The 19,214-nt window shown below is 42.9% G+C and overlaps 1 protein-coding gene across 3 annotated transcripts in view; it reads left to right on the top strand.

Annotated features, from left to right (window-relative positions):
* Positions 1-19,214, top strand: part of Nphp3 (nephrocystin 3) — a 39,163-nt gene that overhangs the window by 2,813 nt on the left and 17,136 nt on the right. For 2 of the 3 annotated variants that reach the window (XM_026789949.1, XM_005368457.2), the window contains exons 3-14: positions 352-502; positions 2,549-2,701; positions 3,418-3,551; positions 6,236-6,396; positions 9,543-9,699; positions 10,239-10,313; positions 12,646-12,819; positions 15,145-15,248; positions 15,624-15,738; positions 17,131-17,274; positions 17,709-17,806; positions 18,850-18,952. In XM_026789949.1, the coding sequence (XP_026645750.1) occupies positions 352-502; positions 2,549-2,701; positions 3,418-3,551; positions 6,236-6,396; positions 9,543-9,699; positions 10,239-10,313; positions 12,646-12,819; positions 15,145-15,248; positions 15,624-15,738; positions 17,131-17,274; positions 17,709-17,806; positions 18,850-18,952 (1,569 nt within the window). Of the gene's footprint in view, positions 1-351; positions 503-2,548; positions 2,702-3,417; positions 3,552-6,235; positions 6,397-9,542; positions 9,700-10,238; positions 10,314-12,645; positions 12,820-15,144; positions 15,249-15,623; positions 15,739-17,130; positions 17,275-17,708; positions 17,807-18,849; positions 18,953-19,214 lie in introns of those variants that run through there. The other variant, XM_026789950.1, reaches the window with a different exon arrangement.

Consider the following 19,214-nt stretch of genomic DNA (forward strand, 5'->3'; position numbering starts at 1 on the left):
TCAAAACTCAGGTTTGCTGCAAGAGCAGCATGTATTCTTAGCCACTGTACCCTCTCTCCAGCCTCCAAGAATGTGGTTCCTTCATGAGATGGAGCGTTTGAAAATGTTTGGTATTTGGTATGAAGGAAACAAGTTTGTTAGATGTCACATAAGACTCACCTTCATGCTGCTAGACTTCCAGTGGGTTCAACTGGGAAACGATAAAAGGTCTGAGGACGTCATCTCAGAGACGACTGAGAACCAAATGAAAATTAACTTTATGAATGAATGGCTTTTTTCCCCCTGAAAAGTTGGTGGCACAACTTTGTGATTATAAAAAGAGTCTCAAAATTAAATTCTACATTTTAAAAGATTTTTAGGGAGACCAAAGAAAATGAAATCCAGGACTTACTGAGGGCCAAGCGGGAACTGGAGAGCAAACTTCAAAGGCTGCAGGCTCAGGGTATCCAAGTTTTCGACCCTGGAGAGTCTGATTCTGATGACAGCTGCACGGATGTCACAGGTAAGCGCATTTCATGTTCACGTTACCCTTTCTGCAGGGCCGCTGTGATGCTCAGAACTGACTGCCGTATTCCCTTTACTCCCTGTGTGTCTTACACACTGAAGAGACCTTTTGGTACTCTCTTAGCTGCTAGGACCTCCTGTCCTTGATAGTTTGGGCTAGACTTTCTCTTGTCCTCATGCTCTGCCAACCATCCTGACCCATGGTGTACATGTGCGCTCTCTCTCCACACTCCTATCCCTGCCCAAGGTACCCAGTGCTGGCCACACCTACATTTTTCTAACAAGAAAGAAAAGTCTATAATTCAAGACATTTCCCACGATTCAAGAAAGTATTAATGCCGGGCGGTGGTGGCGCACGCCTTTAATCCCAGCACTCGGGAGGCAGAGGCAAGCGGATCTCTGTGAGTTCGAGGCCAGCCTGGTCTACAGAGCTAGTTCCAGGACAGGCTCCAAAGCCACAGAGAAACCCTGTCTCGAAAAACCAAAAAAAAAAAAAAAAAAAAAAAAAAAAAAAAAAAAAAAAGTATTAATGAGCTTTACAAGGTAAAGGAAAAGCTTCCTGTAGGTATAAGGAGATGATGTGATCCTCCTGTTTATAAGGTTGGTATTATAGCCTTACAAAGGATGTACTGGGGAGTAAGATACAGCACCTGGCTGTTCCTGACTGATCTTAATTTTATTCTCAATGGTTGTGAGCAGCATTTTGAGAAAAAGATGCAGTGATCCCAACTGACCAAGAACAGCTAAGAAAGTACCTCCTGCTGTCACATGACTTACTGACTGCTTCCATTCCATATTGGCTTCTTCATATGTACAATGTATCAAAGTTACTGTAATGCCTTGGCAAGTTAAGAGACACAAGCCAATGCTGCCTTCTTGGTCCTTCTCATTGATACATCAGTTTAAACCTGAAGGGCACAAGTTATCAATGCCCTGATAGTTTAAAGTCCCTTCAGAAGCTGGGCATGGGGGCATATTGTAGGCAGAGACTGCTCGTTTGTTTCCCAGCACTCAGACCTGAATAATCACACAGAAACTATATTAATTACAAAACTGTTTGACCAATAGCTTAGGCATATTTTTAGCTAACTCTCACATCTTAAATTAACCCATTTCTATTAATCTGTGTATTGCCATGAGGTTGTCACCTACCAGTAATGTTCTGGCTGGCAGCTGGCATCTTTCTCCTTTGGCAGCTACATGGCGTCTCCTCAACTCCACCTACTTTCTTTATATATCTCTGTTCGGATTTCTTTTCTGGCTTTACTCTACTAAGCCATTGGCCAAAATGGCTTTTCTAATAACCAATGGTAATAAAACATATTCATAACATACAGAGGGGAATCCCACATCAGCATATGCCATGAATTTCAGCACTCAGGGAGCAGAGGCAGGTAATCTATGTGTGTTTGAAGTCAGTCTGGTCTACATAGTGAGTTCCAGGACAGCTGGGGCTTCATCTCAGGGGGAAAAAAAAATTCCTTTACATTTTAACTGATGTGTAAATGTCCATTTGCAAGTATATTTTTAGAATTGTTTGTGGTGTTTTTAAACTGCCTCTTTTTCATTTCGTTTATTTATCTTGAGCATATGTATGTGGGTATGTGTGTGTGCATGTGGCTGGAAGTGCTCGTGTGTGGAGGTCAGAGGATAATCTGCGAGAATCAGTTCTCTTCTTCTGCCAATTGCACTCCAGGTATTGGACGCAGGTCCTCGGGTTTGGTGGCAAATGCCTGGGCCTACTGAATCATCTCACTGCCCTAAACTGCCCCTTACTAAAATTCCTTTGTCTCTTTTTCTCTTCCTTCTTTCCTATTTTAATCCTTTCTCTGAATTTGAGATGATAACCAGAATTGTGCTAACCAGAACTGAAATGCTTTGCCAAACGACAGTGCCAAAATATTTTGAAAACCATTATTTGAATGTTTGTTTTATTTTTAAATAGAACATCTTGACATGAGAAATACTATTTGACATATGTAGTGAGTTTTAAAATATTTGGTAGCTTGGTTGTTTTTGAAATTCCAATTCCTTGTTGCAACAGCTACTGGAACCCAATGTGAATACTGGGCCAGCAGAGCCTTGGGAAGCGAGCCTTCCATAGGCAGCATGATCCAGCTTCAGCAGTCCTTCAGAGGCCCTGAGTTTGCCCACAGTTCTATAGATGTGGAAGGACCCTTCGCAAACATCAACCGAGGTAACCAGCCCCTTGCCTGTGACTGTTCATGCTCTAGAATCTTGTGCATATGACACTGGTGTTCTGGTATATTCCATTGGCAAGCCAGCATGCACAGCGGCTACGACTGACCAAGCCGAGGTGACACACTTTTCATCGGGATAACATGGCCCTCCTACTATCCTGGCCACCCAGGTTCTAGTAGCTGTGCTATTCTCAGAATCCGCAGGTGCTTTTGTTGAGCCACAAGCATATGATGTAGTTTAAGTGAGAAACAATTATTTTTATATTTGCTATTGTCCGGTATTTCATAATTTTTCCTTCCCACTAAATAACATAAAACTACTTTTCGTTTTACACCATTCTCAAACTCTCTTTTAGCTTCCCTGGAGTTCAAGAATAAGAAGGCAAAATGACACATCGCCCTGGGAAGGCAGGCTCCCTTCAACTAGCAGAGCAACCGAGTGGCTCATGATAAATAGAATCGCAGCCACTATCCTGGGGATCCATTGTCTCCAGGGGAGACTACTGACCTTCATTACCTCAAATCCCAGAGGAGAAGTTGAGGCTAGAAATTAATTACTTTCTAATACATTTATTCCAGCTTTGTTGGTATTAACACGGCAGCAGGTTCTAGTCTATGTCTGTTATGTTTTTTTTTTCAGACTTACTTGGAATTATTTTGTCAAGTGTATGGTGGTAAGGTTTTCATCGATTTATGGACATTTTACTTCCAGATGACTGGGACACTGCCGTGGCTGGCTTATTGCAGGTCACGCCCTTGTTCTCACGTTCCCTGTGGAGTCACTCTGTCAGATGTTACCTCATCTACACAGATGAAACCCAGCCTGAAATGGAACTTTTTGTGAAGGTGAGATATTCATAAATTGTGTATTAACTCATTGAGAATACAGAGTCTGGGGCTGGAGAGAGGCTCAGCAGTTAAGAACTTTAGCGGCCCTTGTAGAGGACCCGGGTTTATTTCCGGCACCCACACAGCAGCTAACAAATGGCTATAATATAATTAATTTAATATAATATAATTCCTGTCACAGGACAATGGATGCCCTCTTCTGGCCTCTGTGGGCACCAGGCATGCTCATAATGCATATACACACATGCAGGCAAACACCCATATGTATAAAATTTTTTTAAAAAAATCTTTAAAAAAAAGAGAGAGAAAGAAAAGAAAATACAAGTTAATAGCTGAGGTGGTGGCACATATCTGTAACCTCAGCACTCAGGACAGAGGTAAGAGGACTGAGGTGAGTTTGAGATAGTGAGATCCTATCTCAAAACACAATACAAATTAATGTTGTATCCAGAATATAATTGCATTTAAACTAAGTAGTTCACTACCTATGAGATTATCCAGTTGAAAAAGCTGAAAGCATTAATAAGGCTTTGCTTATGATGCACTTTGGTTCCTTATTCACATGCGTAAAGTAGACATTGTGATTGTGTTAAGGCTTGTAGTTTTCATTTAATTTACTAGTAAAGCAAGGACAGGAGCAAAGGCATGAAGACGAAACTAAGATGTTGGAGCATTCTGGCTACTTTCTATTTATATCTAATTTTATACCTAAAATATATCATTAAGATTCTGATGTCTTAGTGGTATACTCCTTTAATTCCTGCACTTGGGAGGTAGAGGCGGGTGGAGCTCTGTGAATTCAAGGCCAGCCTGGTCTACAGAGTGAGGTCCAGGACAGCCAAGGCTACACAGAGAAACCCTGTCTCATTCCACAAAACAAAACCAAAAACAAACAACAAAAAGAGATGCCAGTGTCTTAATGTAAAAGTACAAAATATAGTTAAGAATCTGTGTATTAAAATGGCCTTTTCATATTTCATTAGCTATTGTCTTCCGTGTTTGAGCCCTTCGCTGGCCTTGTCTGATGTAGTTGCTGTCCTTAAAGCTGTTTCAGATAATACTAAAGTTTAATCCTTATCATGACTTTGAACTTCTCAAGGCATCCCATGGAGTTATTCAAAAGCAAAATTAGAGCTCCATGGACTACTTCGGGCTTGCTACCTGAAGTATGACCCAGAGCTAAGATTTGTTTGTATATTTTAAATTTTAAATCAGTGTTTCTCAGCCTTCCTAAATGCCACAACCCTTTAATACAGTTCTTCATGTTGTGTGACCCCCCCTAGCCATAAAATTATTTTTGTTGCTACTTTTGTGAATCATAATGTAAATATTTTTGGAGATAGAAGTTTGCTAAAGGGCGACCCATGGCTTGAGAACCACTGTTCTAAATTATTGGAAAAAGGAAACATAAGAAGACTATTTTGTTAGGTGAAAATTATATGAAATCTACACTTTAGTATCTATTTAAAAAAGTGTTATTGGAACACTCCCAGGCTGTGGTGTGTGTGTGTGTGTGTGTGTGTGTGTGTGTGTGTGTGTGTGTGAGAGAGAGAGAGAGAGAGAGAGAGAGAGAGAGAGAGAGAGAGATCGATCCATCCATGGCTGCACTACCAAAGCAGTTAACTGGGACAGAAACCAAATATTTAAAAGGTCCCTACTAAAACAGATGAATTATTAAGCATTATTATTTTAAAAAAATATTTACAACTGACCTTTTTTTTTTTTTTTTTGGTTTTTCGAGACAGGGTTTCTCTGTGGCTTTGGAGCCTGTCCTGGCACTAGCTCTGTAGACCAGGCTGGTCTCGAACTCACAGAGATCCACCTGCCTCTGCCTCCCGAGTGCTGGGATTAAAGGCGTGCGCCACCATCGCCCGGCTACAACTGACCTTTTGTAAGAGAACTCTATCTCTACTGTCTCAAGTGAATTTCAAGTATGTCTTCATGCCCAAGGATAAACCTGCTAAATCCATGGTCTACAGACTGTAGATTTACTTAACACTCCTTTATGATATTACTCAATCTTGGTAAAATTCTAGAATATTTTATAGTTCACAGCTTCCATCTCGTAGTTGGATATAAGTTCCTCCCAAAGACAACTAGAGGCATCTGACTAATTCCTTTAATAAAAATCATCATTATTTGCTAATATTCTTTGTTGTAGACTGATATTTTTTTCATTAAGATTTTTAACATTTTATGTTTCTGCATTGAAATCTCTGGCTTTTTTATGCAAGGCAAGCCTGCTGTCATTGAAACTGCGACTCCTAGCTCAGATCACCGTATTCCACACGCACACAATACACACACACACACACACACACACACACACACACAAAGAGATTTACCTTTGAATCCTTTAAAACAAGAAAGCAAATTATCCCTGATAAAATAATACCAAGAAATACCAAATCAAACTAACCTACTACTTCTGTTGCTTGATTGTGAAATAAATAAATCATTTTATGAGCCAGAAAATAGTCATGTTATTAAGCTATTAATTTTTGTGCTAGAGAGAAATTTACTTTTGCTCTGTAATATTTTCTTTAAAGTGTGATCTTTTTGTATTAGGTTACTGCTTAGAATACAGGCTGTTTAAAATATGTCTTTTGAGTAATAAGATCCTCTCTGTACCTCTATCAGTTAAATACATCATGCTTTAATATATCCTAATTCATTTTTAGGACCATTCACCTAAACTTAAGAGAATGTGCGAGACCATGGGATATTTCTTCCATGCCATTTATTTTCCAATAGATGTTGAAAACCAGTACCTCACCGTAAGAAAATGGGAACTCGAGAAGAGTTCTTTAGTTGCTTTATTCCTTCATTCAACGTTACCAAGGTAAGCTGGAAAAGATCTCTAGTTTACCGTCACATTAGCTGTAGAGATCACTGCCAAAGGAACTTCAAAGGACTTACCTAATTCCATTCTCATAGTCGAAAGCAGTGTGTGAAATCTAATAAATATTATAACTCCCTCACACTCAGATAAAAAAAATGTAAAGCTCTATACCATTAGATCTATCAGCATCATTAATGTAAGAATTGCTTTGGGCAGCAGTTGGCAACAGTGGCCCAGGGCTAACCCTGCCCATTGTCAACTTTTGTAAATAAAGTTTTATTGGAACACAGCCACATTCACTGATTTGTGTACATGTTTTTAGTAGCTGCTTTCATACTATAACAGCAAAATGGAGTGTTCACAATGGAAACTGTCCTACACAGCCTAATGTTTACCGTCTGAATTACAGGAAAAGCTGGTGGCTTCCCAGATCAGTCCACAGGCAACCCCGTTGTTGTCTTTCTTAGGATACAATTTGAGAGACATGAAGTTTCAATGTGAATATTATTATAATATAATGAATCTTACCTGTGGGTGTTTTTAATCAATCAAATATAGATGGTGTAGATAAAAGACAAAATGGGACAAAAAGGGGCGTGAGCTGTTCCATCTAGCCTTGTTTTCTGACTGGGTTTAGCCCTGCAGAGTGTGACTTGCCCTTGACTTCAATTGCATTAGATGTCCAGTTTCACCACCTTCCCTGCAGTAAATCCTGTCCTTGTCTCTAAGACTCTGCCTCGAGCTGGGCCTCTCAACTGCTCAGCAAACTGACGCAGGATTGCAAGTTGCAGCCTAGCCCAGGCAACTTAGCAAGATCCTGTCTCAAAACAAGAACTCAAGGTCTAGATATGTGGCTCGGTTGGTGGAGGACTTTCCTGCCGTGCACAAGATTCTGGGGTCAGTCTCCAACACCTCACAAAATCTGGCATTGTGATGCACGCCTGTAATCCCAGCGCTCAGGATGGGGAGGCTGGAAAAAAAGGATAGGAGAAAACTCAGTGGTAGAGTAATAATTACTTCGTGTGCATAAAGCTTTAGATTGAATGCCGAGTTACACACACACAAAAAAAAAACACCACATATACATACTCACACCAGACACACACCACACACTTAATCACACAGACACACTCACTCACACATACACAACACACAAACACACTCCCTCACAACACACACACTATACTCATACACAACACACACATCCCCACGCATACAAACACACAGAAGAAAGAAGGGGCCTACAGACAATTTAGCGGCTAGGTGGAGAAAACTAACAGTTTCTCCAAGTGTGTCTACAATGCCCTTCAACTGGTTGCCCTCAGCAGAATCCCATTTCTCTCCTGTTCTCTCCTTGCTTTCGTATTCATTAAGGGTGTATCATTTTTAATACCTGATGCTGGGGTTGTATCTTATGTTATTTGGTAATACATGTCCTTCATTGTTAAATTATTCTTTTTAATTCTTATTTTTAATCTGCTTTCTCTTTAAGACATTCGCTTGTTTAAGATAACTCTCCTCTTTATGCTTTAGCATTGGTTTTTGTCTTCCTCGTTTTAAACTTGAGTTCCCCCTTCCATTTATTTTCTATTGTTTGTTATCTCCTTTAACTAACATTTTGATTTTCTTAAATGATTCTTTTAGTCAGGCAGTGGTGGCACACAGCTTTAATCCCAGCACTCAGGAGGCAGAGGCAGGCAGATCTCTGTGAGTTCGAGGCCAGCCTGGTCTACAAAGCGAGTTCCAGGACAACCAGGGCTGTTATATGTTACACAGAGAAACCCTGTCTCAAAAAAAAATTTCTTTTTAAATAATCAGAATTTTAATTTCTTACATTTCTGCTTCAGCTTTATTCTGCTTGTATTTCCCCCATTTTATTGCATTCTTTCCTCTGTTCCTTTGGACTATCGTGGTGGTTGGGGCTGCGAGTGCAGCTTGGTGGTACAGCACTTAACTTGCATGCACGAGGCCTGGGTTCAATCCCCAGGGAGCTTCCCTCTTCATGAACAAATACACAGAAGTGTGACAGGAGCAATGAGCATCAGGTCACAGGTATAGCTGCTGGGGCCTTTGTTCTTCTCAGATGACTCTGCTTCTGATTGGCTGACTCTCGCAACTTCCCAAAAGACGAATCTAGGAAGAGCAGCCCAAACAGCTTGGGAGCTTCATAGAGGAGTACCTTCCTGATCAATAATTAGTTGCTCTGTACATATGGGACGCACAGAATTACTTCAAGATGCCGTTCGTTGGCTCTCACGTCATTCTGTACTCTCATAAGAAACGCTGTCATTAAAACTTCATGGTCTTTAGGTGGGAGGTGAATGAGTTTCATGAATCCACTTCATTATTTTTAGCCATGCACAAACAGTATTTTTTTTAGAATTTGTATGCTTAAAATAAATCAATCATGAAGCTTTATGGCTTAAGGCATAATTTATAGGTCTTATTCTCTACCCCAAGTAGAAGCTGTAGCTGGAAGATGGCTTCTTGACTGTACCTGAGTCTTTACCATCTCTCTGTTGAGATGACTACAGTGTGGTCATGTAATTGCCCCAAAAGCCCAAAGCCCATAATGTCGGGATCCAGCCACTGGTTCTACTTTTAATAGATTTATTAAAGTACTATTTTAATGAGAAAAAAAGTACTGTAAAATGACCCAATTTTGGAACTGGAAAGATGGCTGAGTAGGTAAAGTGTTTGCTATACATACATGAGGACCCGAGTTCGAATCCCTGTACCTACATAGAAGTTGGATGCTATGAAGATCTATAATTTCAGCACAGGGGAGGGAGAGAGGAGCACATAGATCCCTGTGGCTTATGACCAGCCAGGCTAGCCGACTCAGTGAGCTCCAGGTTCTGCAGAGAGTAGCTCTGGAAGACATTTGACACTGATCTCTGGGCGCGTGCACACACACAGAGACAGAGAGAGAGACAGAGAGAGACACACACAGAGAGAGAGAGAGAGAGAGAGAGAGAGAGAGAGAGAGAGAGAGAGAGAGAGAGGAGAGAGAGAGTTTGAAAGCTTTTTTCCCTTTGTATCTGAGCCCTTTCACTGTGGTAAAGTCCATTTGGGCACTTAGACTGGTCACTGAGAATCTGCTGCCCAGTACATCGTAACCCGAAAGATGGCGATTTCCAATCTAGTTTTCTACTAGAAGACTGCGAAGAAGCCTTTCTGCAGAACCCAGAAGGAAAACCACGATTAATCTACCATCGTTTGGAGGATGGGGAAGTCATTTCCGACTCCGTCCAGCAGTTCCTGGATCAAGTTTCTAACCTAAGCAAGACCAACAAAGCCAAGGTAAAACACGGAACATATGTCATAGAACATGCGTGGCAGAGTTAAGCCAGAGCCAGGAGGTGGATGAGCATGGGAAAGGAAGCCAGCATGTCCGGAGAGGGCACATACAGTAAGGTGGCCCAGTTAGATCAGTCCTGAAATACCTCAGAAGCTGTTTAAAGACCTGGCGTTTTCCGTTGGAGTGGGGCTGGGAGTATTGGTTGGCACTGAGCAGAATGTCAGGGCCTGGTGTGAACCTCTGCCAGTGATGTCTGTGGTTTTGTGAGAATAGAGTAGTCTGGAGGGTAGCAGGCATCTAGATGAGAGATTTCGGGGGTCCTAACCCAAGGGAAAGGGTTGAAATGAGACGCCCCCACCATATTCCTGTGTGGCCTCAGACCAGCCTTTTAACTTACCTCAGTTTCCTCTTCTGAACAAGGTTACAATCTAGTATCTTTCTTGTAAGGAGTTTGCTGGGATAAAAAGTTAAAATGTTGAAAGACTTCTCCTGCTGCTGCAGTTACTGCATGTCCATGTTACTTCTGAGCCCTTTTCCCTAGATCATCCATCACTCAGGAGATCCTGCGGAGGGTGTGTATAAAATTTTCATCAGCGTGGAAAAGATTATTAAACAGGTAAATATGCTTTTCTCTGTAAGCTTTCATCTAAAATACCCTAATAGTATTTTCTTTAGTTTTCCAGACAAAGCTACTTGTATGTCATTTTTGAGACTGGCTCCCCAGGAGAGCGCCATTGTTCTTTAGGAGTTGGTCCTGGGAGACCCTGGTGTTGTCAGTATGTGTCTCACAGAGCTGGCTGCCTTCAACACCTGCTAGGTGTAAATGTATTGCAAACAGGAAACTCCAAAGGAGGCATTTGAGGACAAGTGGGCATTGTACTCCTCAAAGAGGCTTCTTGTGATCTTTGTGGACTTGGGTTGTTTTTTTTTTACATATTTGAGATACCCCCCAAACGTAATGAGGCAACCTATGGCAGCACATTTGCATGCTGATCTCGAGTAGAAAGATTGCCAGAATGATTCTGAGCTTTTCAGTCTTACAAAACTTAGAACCAAAATAAGTAAAATGAAATAAGCCCTACCTATCATCAATATATTTTCAGTGATCTACTGTAGAGATTAAATGTGATGGTAGAGAGGCCTGAAGTCTCTTGCTGTTTCTAACAGCAGAGACGATGCTTTTTGGGGGAACGGCAACATGGACCATGGAGGCATCTGGAGCTAGAAGTTTTGTTGAAATCTCGTGTATCTTTTTTAATGCATATGCTTTCCGTAGCTGCTTGGTATTATGCCTGACCTTATTTTTTATGCAAAAAAATCATTTCAGAATTGATTCAGCAAAAGCACCAATAACTAATATCAGAAGGCTGGCAGCACTGTTATCTCCAAGTGAAAGGAACATGATGGGAAGGTGTGCCATGTTGGCCTAAGGATGCCCAGCTCTGCTGGGCGGTGGTGGCGCACGCCTTTAATACCAGCACTTGGGAGGCAGAGGCAGGCGGATTTCTGGGAGTTCGAGGCCAGCCTGGTCTACAAGAGCTAGTTCTGGGATGGGCACCAAAGCTACAGAGAAACCCTGTCTCGAAAAACCAAAAAAAAAAAAAAAAGGATGCCCAGCTCTTCCCTGGAGTCAGAGACCTCACCGGAGAAGGAGGGGGCGTCACATCATCTTCTGTTTTGTTTTTTGACACAGGGTTTCTCTGTGTACCAGCCCTGGCTGTCCTGGAACTCACTCTGTAGACCAGGGTGGCCTCAAATTCTTAGAGATCTGCCTGCCTCTGCCTCCCAAGTGCTGGGACTAAAGGTGTGCTCCACCACATCCAGCTTCATCTTTTCTATTTAAATTGGATTACAGATATGGAGATTTGTCATCAGAGAAGAGTGAGCCCAAAACGTAATGAGGCAACCTATGGCAGCACATTTGCATGCTGATCTCGAGTAGAAATATTGCCAGAATGATTCTGAGCTTTTCAGTCTTACAAAACTTAGAACCAAAATAAGTAAAATGAAATAAGCCCTACCTATCATCAATATATTTTCAGTGATCTACTATAGAGATTAAATGTGATGGTAGAGAGGCCTGAAGTCAAGAAAGTTCATCTCATGCCAGGCGGTGGTGGCGCACACCTTTAGTCCAAGTTCAAGGCCAGCCTAGTCTACATAATGAGTTCCAGGACAACCAGGCTACACGAGAAACCTGTCTCGAAAAACTTTTTTAAAAAAAGAAAAAGAAAAGAAAGAAACTCGATCTCGGAAATTCAATCTTATACTGTATTTCTTAGGTATTAGTGTGGCCTTTGAAATTATTCAGTAGTGGGCTGAAGAGATTTTTCACGCTGTAGAATGCCTGCCTCATACACATAAGGACCCGAGCTGTAGTCTAAGCACACACTTAAAAATACCAGGCCTGATGGTATGTGCTTGTTATCCTAACACGGGATGTGCAGACAGAAGGATTCCCTTAGGCTCTCTAGCTAGCCATGGTGAGCTCTTACCAGTGAGAGACCCTATCTCAAAGGTGGTAAGTATTCCTGAGGATGATGCCCAAGTTAGTCTTTGTCTCCTGGACTACACACTTACTCACACACATACACACACACGCACGCGTGCACACATATACACACACTTTTTAAAAAGTGATTCTCTAGCCAAATATAATTACAACTATTACATGGCATTTTTCAGAAAACAAATCCCATCACACAAATAGTACTCTGCTTTTATTTTTAGTTGGGAAGAACTCTTAATCTTTATATTTCAGTGTTCTCATTTTAAACTAGGGTTCTTATGGTTGCAAATTTATTCTTGGGGGTACTTTTAATAACTCTTGTTCTTCAAAGCCTAAGTCTGGACTTGCCCGCCCTCGGCAGGTAAGGCCCAACAAGCTGACCCCAGCTTCAAAGTCTCTGAGTTTCATTTGTTTTCCTGTACTTGTTCTTTGTGCTCAGGACATCCTCGGCCTTGAGATCACAGACGTGGAGGTGAAGGATGTAGGCAGTGAGGATTCCACTCCAGAAGAGGACGATTTGGGGGATGTGCTGTGGGACATACACGATGAGCAAGAGCAGGTGGAAGCCTTTCAGCAGGCTTCTAACTCAGCCCATGAACTGGGATTCGAGAAGGTAAGCTTCTGAGACACTGGTCCTATCAGCGATCGGGTGCTGGCCTGGGAGTGGCACAGCTGGGAAAGTTCTTCTCACATAAGCATGGTGGCCCAAGTTCAGATCCCAAGCACCCATGTTAAAAGTCCAGTGTGGTGGCTCATTTCTGTAACCCCAGTGCATGGGGAGGGCAGAGACACAGGACAATCTAGGGAGCTCATTGGACAGTCAGCTTAACCAATCAGTGAACCTGGGCTCAAGGAGAGACCCTATTTCAAAAAATAAGGTGGGGTGTGATAACAGAAGACACCTGATGTTAGCTTTAGGACTCCACATGCAACTGCGCACACACATACACATACACACACAATTAAAAATAATAAAAATAAGTTATGGCTTAAAGGTTGTCATCTAACAATTCTTTCACCTGAGTATATTTGGGTTGGTGACTGTGTTACCTTCTCTCAAGGCTGGATGACCCATGTTGGAATGCGCTTAGATTTGTATCACGGAAAGACTATGTGACTTTGACATGTATTATGAACACCAATATTGCTAAAGATGAAGATTCATCAGCCATGCACCCATTATGCTGCCATCTGTGACTCCCCCAGATCAGGCTAGGGAATGTGATGGTAGCAAAGCCAGGCTGTTGTTCTCCCTAACTGTTAAAGAGCTAAAGTGCCAAATGTTCAGAAAATAAACTCTGGTCGTTCATTCAAAAGGCAGAGCAGCCATCCACTTATGGTCTAATCAGCATTTATAAGGATCTAAACAGATTAACAACTTCACATCTAAGAAACATGTCCAACTTAAAAAACACCTAATAATATCACAAAGTAATGTACAAATCAATTTTTAAAATTTGGGTGGCATTATGTAGTGGGATAGCACACATGCTATCGGAGAACAACTTTAAAAAGTTGGTCCTCTGCTTCCACCATGTGTGCCCAGGGAATGAAGTCAGGCCGTCAGGCTTCGTGGCAAGCACCTTTAATGGGCTGAGCCATCTCAACTTGAGTCTACAAATTAATTTCTAAGGCTGTCACAGAAGTTAATGTGAGCAGACACATTTTTATAGAGTTCTTAGAATTTAGACTGTGCTCATTGCTTGGTTCTGTCAAATCTCTGGTCACTCTAAACTTGACCTTCTTATCCGCAAATGGAGACTAGCTAGTGTTCCTTCTCTCGCAGGGCAATGTTGCAAATATTAGCCTGATGACACCCCTAAAACAGACAGCAGCTGGCATGAGGGTAATATTAAGTAGTGGTTGTTTTAAGAGAGATACTGATACTGCGGTATAGAAGAAGAAACTGAAGTCTGACATGATTTCCCCATGAGCATACATGGAATAAACATGAACTGTGGTCCACATTCTTGGCAGCAAGAAGCCCCAACATGGGACTCTAGACGTTTAAGTGGGTTTCTATAGAACCATGGACCGAGTTATTGGGATAGTTAGGGTAATAAATCAACAAGGCCTCCCTCTGTTCCTTCAGATGCAACACCACTCTGAGCCATTGGGGATCCTTGGCAATTGATTCGTGTCTCAGTACCAATGTCTACACCACAGATGTTTCCCTGCAGTTGAGATTTTACTACTATAAAGCCATCCCAAAGCCCACCACAAGCTATTATGAGTTTAAAACGTCATCAGCAGTCAGATGTTGGTAGACATAGCAACACTAAGCTGGCTCCGGGCACTCCTAAGAAGTATTTTGGCATTTTACTTTTCCGATCATAGCCTTCCTGGTCTGAGCATGGTTTTGCATGGCTGGGAAAAGCCCGGAAAAGATGTGGTTTTGGACTTTGCAAAGATTCAGTTTCATGAAGATTTCAGACAGCCTGACAGAGCTTGGCTCTCCAGGGCAGCCTGGAAGACTGGCGGGGAAGGGGTTCAGGAGAAGCCTGAAGCCTCCTTTTGTTTGGACCCCTAAGCCCTGGAAACTGAGGCAGGCTCCGAGTTCATTCTTCTGCTGAGGAAATCTAGGGTTGCTGCCTGGGACTGCACAGCATGGGGACACTTGCTGTGGTCGAGGGGCTCCAGTGTGACCGATGTCTTCTCAGGAGCAGTTCATCAAACATCTAAACGTTGTGAAAACCCGCCACAGTCCATACTCTCCCTCCCTCTGTTACAGCAAAGCCACGGAGCTCATTTCCTGCTTTAAGCAGCCATGTACAGAACAGCAGCCACGCGTGCTGTTGGCCCGCCGCAAGTCTGTTTTCTCAAACACCTTCCTCTAGTGTCTTCAGAGGACCTACAGAAGTTGAGTGCCAATTAGTTCTGCTTAGTGTTCTCAGAGACTTGTGCAATCTTACAGTGTAAATCCTTTTTTTGTTTCTAGTATTACCAGCGCCTGGATGATCTGGTGGTGGCACCAGCCCCAATCCCACCCCTCCTGGTGTCTGGAGGACCAGGGTCTGGAAAGTCCCTTCTTTTATCAAAGTGGTATGACCCAATGCTAATAAACCATTCTTTTCACTGTCTTATTTTTTTTAGAGATAGGGTCTCAGGTAGCACAAAATGGCCTGGTTTCAGCCTCGTTGTATAACTAAGGATGACCTTGAACTCCTCACCTCCCAGTATCCACCTCCTCTAACAGCCTGCCTTTAGTTAAAAGTCAGTGCCCTTTTATTAACATTTTATGTTAATTAACATAATCTGCTAATTAAGATGAGGCTATTAGTTTAAAAGGTTCTAAAAACAGAGTGGAATCACTAATCTCCTTATTTAATTAAGGACCCGGGAGCTACAATTGATGTCTGGCTCTGTGTGTATTTGTTGCTGCAGAGAGTTGATAAAAGTCCCCTGTCTTTCCTTCAGGATTCAGCTGCAGCAGAAGCATTTCCCTAACACGCTGATCCTGTCTCATTTTGTGGGGCGGCCCATGTCAACCAGCTCAGAGCCCTCCTTGATTATCAAGCGGCTGACCCTGAAGGTATGTCAAGCGCGTTCTGAAGCCACCTGGATATTATGCAGATTCTGGGGCTCTTGGGGCTGAGACAATAATAATAAGCATGCTTTCGGGATTGTAGGTAGAACATCACTAATTTGAAATCGGAGCTGCTAAAATCTGAAACTTTTTGGTAGTTGTGGAGATTGAACACTGGACCTCGTGCATGCAAGGCAGGCTATTCTGCCGCTGAGCTACAGCCCCAGCTGATATCTGGAGCTTTTTGAGTATCAACATGACAACTCACGTGGAAAATTCCATGTCTCATCTTCTGTGATGTGTCACGGTTAAAACACTGGCTCGCTTTAGGAGGTTTAGGATTGCCCTTAGGCTAATTGTAGAGGGCGTTATGAATTTCATATTTAGACTTCAGTCCTGTTCCCAAGATCACTCACTATCATATGCAAACATTCTCCAGATCCCCACAATCTGAAATCTGAAACATCTCTGGTGCCAAACATCTTGCATGAGGGATATTTAACCTGCGACGGTTATTTTGGTTTTGTGTAAGGTTTAAAAAGTAGTCCTTGGGAGCCAGGCAGTGGTGGCGCACGCCTTTAATCCCAGCACTTGGGAGGCAGAGGCAGGCGGATCTCTCTGAGTTCGAGGCCAGCCTGGTCTACAAGAGCTAGTTCCAGGACAGGAACCAAAAGCTATGGAGAAACCCTGTTTTGAAAATAAAAACAAAAAAGGTAGTCCTTGTGGCTGGAGAGACATTCAGTGGCTAAGAGCACTTTCGCCCTTACAGAGGACCCAGGTTCGGTTCCCAGCACCCACCTCATAGCTCATTTCTATCTGCAGCTCCAGTTCCAGGGGATTTGACACTCGCTTCTGGCCTCTGTGGACCCTGTATGCACATGGTACCCAGATGTGCACATAGCATAAAAGTAAATAAATCTTTCAAAACTATGTATGACTTACAGGCTGCACAGATGACCCAGTCGGGAAATGCTGCCATGCACATAGAAACCTGAGTTTGCAGCCCAGCATTCATGTAGACACTCAGATATGGCAGCATGCATGTCTCTAACCATAGCATGAGGGGGTGGATGGAGACAGGAGGATCCGTGGGACTTTCTGGCCACTAGGCTAGCCAGTCAGTGAACTCTAGGTTCTGTGGGAGACCCAGTCTGAAAAGATAATAAGGTAGAGAAGCCACTGAGGACACCCAACGTCACCCCCTGGCCCTCACATGCAGGTGCGTACGCGCGCGCACACACACACACACACACACACACACACACACACACTAGCACTTGACACCACCGCCGTGGAGAGTCAGCGTTGATGTGCACAGTGAGGATGAAAGCACTCTCTGCTATCGTGGAGTACAGCTGATTTACTTTGCACGTGCTGTCTCACCTTGTCACTCCGCAGCTGATGCAGCACTTTTGGGCTGTTTCCGCTCTGACACTGGATCCTGCTAAGCTTCTGGAAGAATTTCCACACTGGCTGGAAAAGCTGTCTGCTCGGCATCAGGGCAGCATCATCATCATCATCGACTCCATAGATCAAGTTCAGGTGCTTCTCTCAGTGTGTTCTATTAGCAGATGCCTTAGATGACCAGAGTACCAGCGATGTCTGCAGCAGGCATCCCAGTTCCATGCTAGTGAAAGGGAATGATGCTGTTCCATCCAGTTCCACTTAACTGCGGGGGAAGAAGTGTCTGAATTAAAATTTACACTGTATTTTCACAGACAGTCGCATCAAGTAAATCTACATACTTAGCAAAAAGTATTTATTTTGACATATTTTTAAGGCAAAAATATTTCCTTAGATGTTCAGAATTCAAATTTGGTGATAAGAGTGTTTTGCCAACCTAGGATCAACCCTTCCCAAATAAGAGTTGTGTCCTTAGTAAGGACAGTGTAATGAGAATGGTACCGTATTGGAGAACTCGGGGATTGCTCTGAAATGCTGTTGTTATAACCTGACTTCCGCTGTCTGTTCTTAAGCAAGTGGAGAAGCACATGAAGTGGCTGATAGACCCCCTGCCGGTGAATGTCAGAGTCATCGTCTCTGTGAATGTGGAGAGCTGCCCAGCAGCGTGGAGGTAGGTGAAGTGCATGGAGTGGGTCCCTCAGAGGGAGAGTCCGGTCCCTCAGACGGAGAGCTGTTTCCCGCGCAGGCAAGGGAAGGTCCTTGGTGTGCATCCCCAGTGAGGCTGGGGAGAGGTGGGTGACCTCAAGGAGAAGGCACCACCTGCAGGGCTTGGAGTGAAGTCAGAGCTGAGGTGGGAGGGAAAGGGGGGAAATGGGAATGACTGCAACTTGTCTTAATGAAGAAGTGAAAGCTAACTGTGACTTCCTGGGCTAAAGGGAGACACAGGCTGGGCATGTTTGCGGGGAGGAGCTAGTGGGTTTGTTTCTTGGGAGAGTGTAGTTTGAATTGTGAATTGTTAATCCAGGTAAGGCTTATAAGCAGGTGAATTTGTGGGTGAGGGAGGTGGACAGGGGCTTGAGAATTGCGGTCTAGAGACCCGCTATTCTAGAATGCAGGCTCACTTTTATTGACAGCCCTCAGAAAAGTCATATAAGGGTTGAATTCTGGAGAACAGTTCCTCAACTTATTTTTTTTTTTTACCCAGGGAAAAACCTTGTAAAGGTCCTTTCCTACAAGAAAGCCTTTTTCCACCAATCAAGCCTTTTAAGAAATGTTAATGCTGTGTGTATGCACTTATGTCCGTGTGCATCTATAAGCAGATATGTGTGTATATTTGTACTTCGTGCATAAGATCTTTCCTATCCCCAGTCGGTTGCCCTGTAAGAAGCCGAGTGCAGAGACCATCTTGAACTGCTCCTCCTGAGCACTGTGCTAGTTTAACGCAAGTCCCGAAGGTAGAAGTAGAGATGTTCCCCACTTAGCCAGCGAGTATGTAGCTTATGGCACTCTGCTTTGATTATTGGTCGATGTAATGGTAAACCTTAGAATGAATTAAGCAACAATTTAATGGGATTAGCAGATTCCATTAGCTTATTTTATAAAATCGCATAAAAACAACTCATCTAATGGTTTAAATCCACGGGTTTGTGGTGGATTATGGTCTTTGTTGCATTGTTAGAAATTGGTTTTCTTTTTTTCCTCTTTAAACAAAAGGTTGTGGCCTACACTGCATCTCGATCCTTTAAGCCCTAAAGATGCAAAATCCATAATAGTTGCAGAATGCAGCTCTGTAGACACGACGCTGAGCAGAGAGCAGGTGAGCGTTCTCACTCCACTGCTTTCTCTACTGCCAAACTTCAAATTCAATATAGGAGCTCTGTTCTCATAAGGAAATCTGGATTTCTGTGATTATTTTGGTAATAATTCTTCCCTTTAAACTATGTGTGTGTGCTGTGCATGTGTATGCCTGTGTGTATGCGAGTGCATGCACCCATGTGTATGCATGTGTATACCTGTGTGTATGCATGTGGTGCATGCACCCATGTGTATACCTGTGTATACCTGTGTATATGTGGGTA

Source organism: Microtus ochrogaster, unplaced genomic scaffold (genome assembly GCF_000317375.1).
Source record: "Microtus ochrogaster isolate Prairie Vole_2 unplaced genomic scaffold, MicOch1.0 UNK33, whole genome shotgun sequence".
Taxonomy (NCBI): Eukaryota; Metazoa; Chordata; class Mammalia; order Rodentia; family Cricetidae; genus Microtus; species Microtus ochrogaster.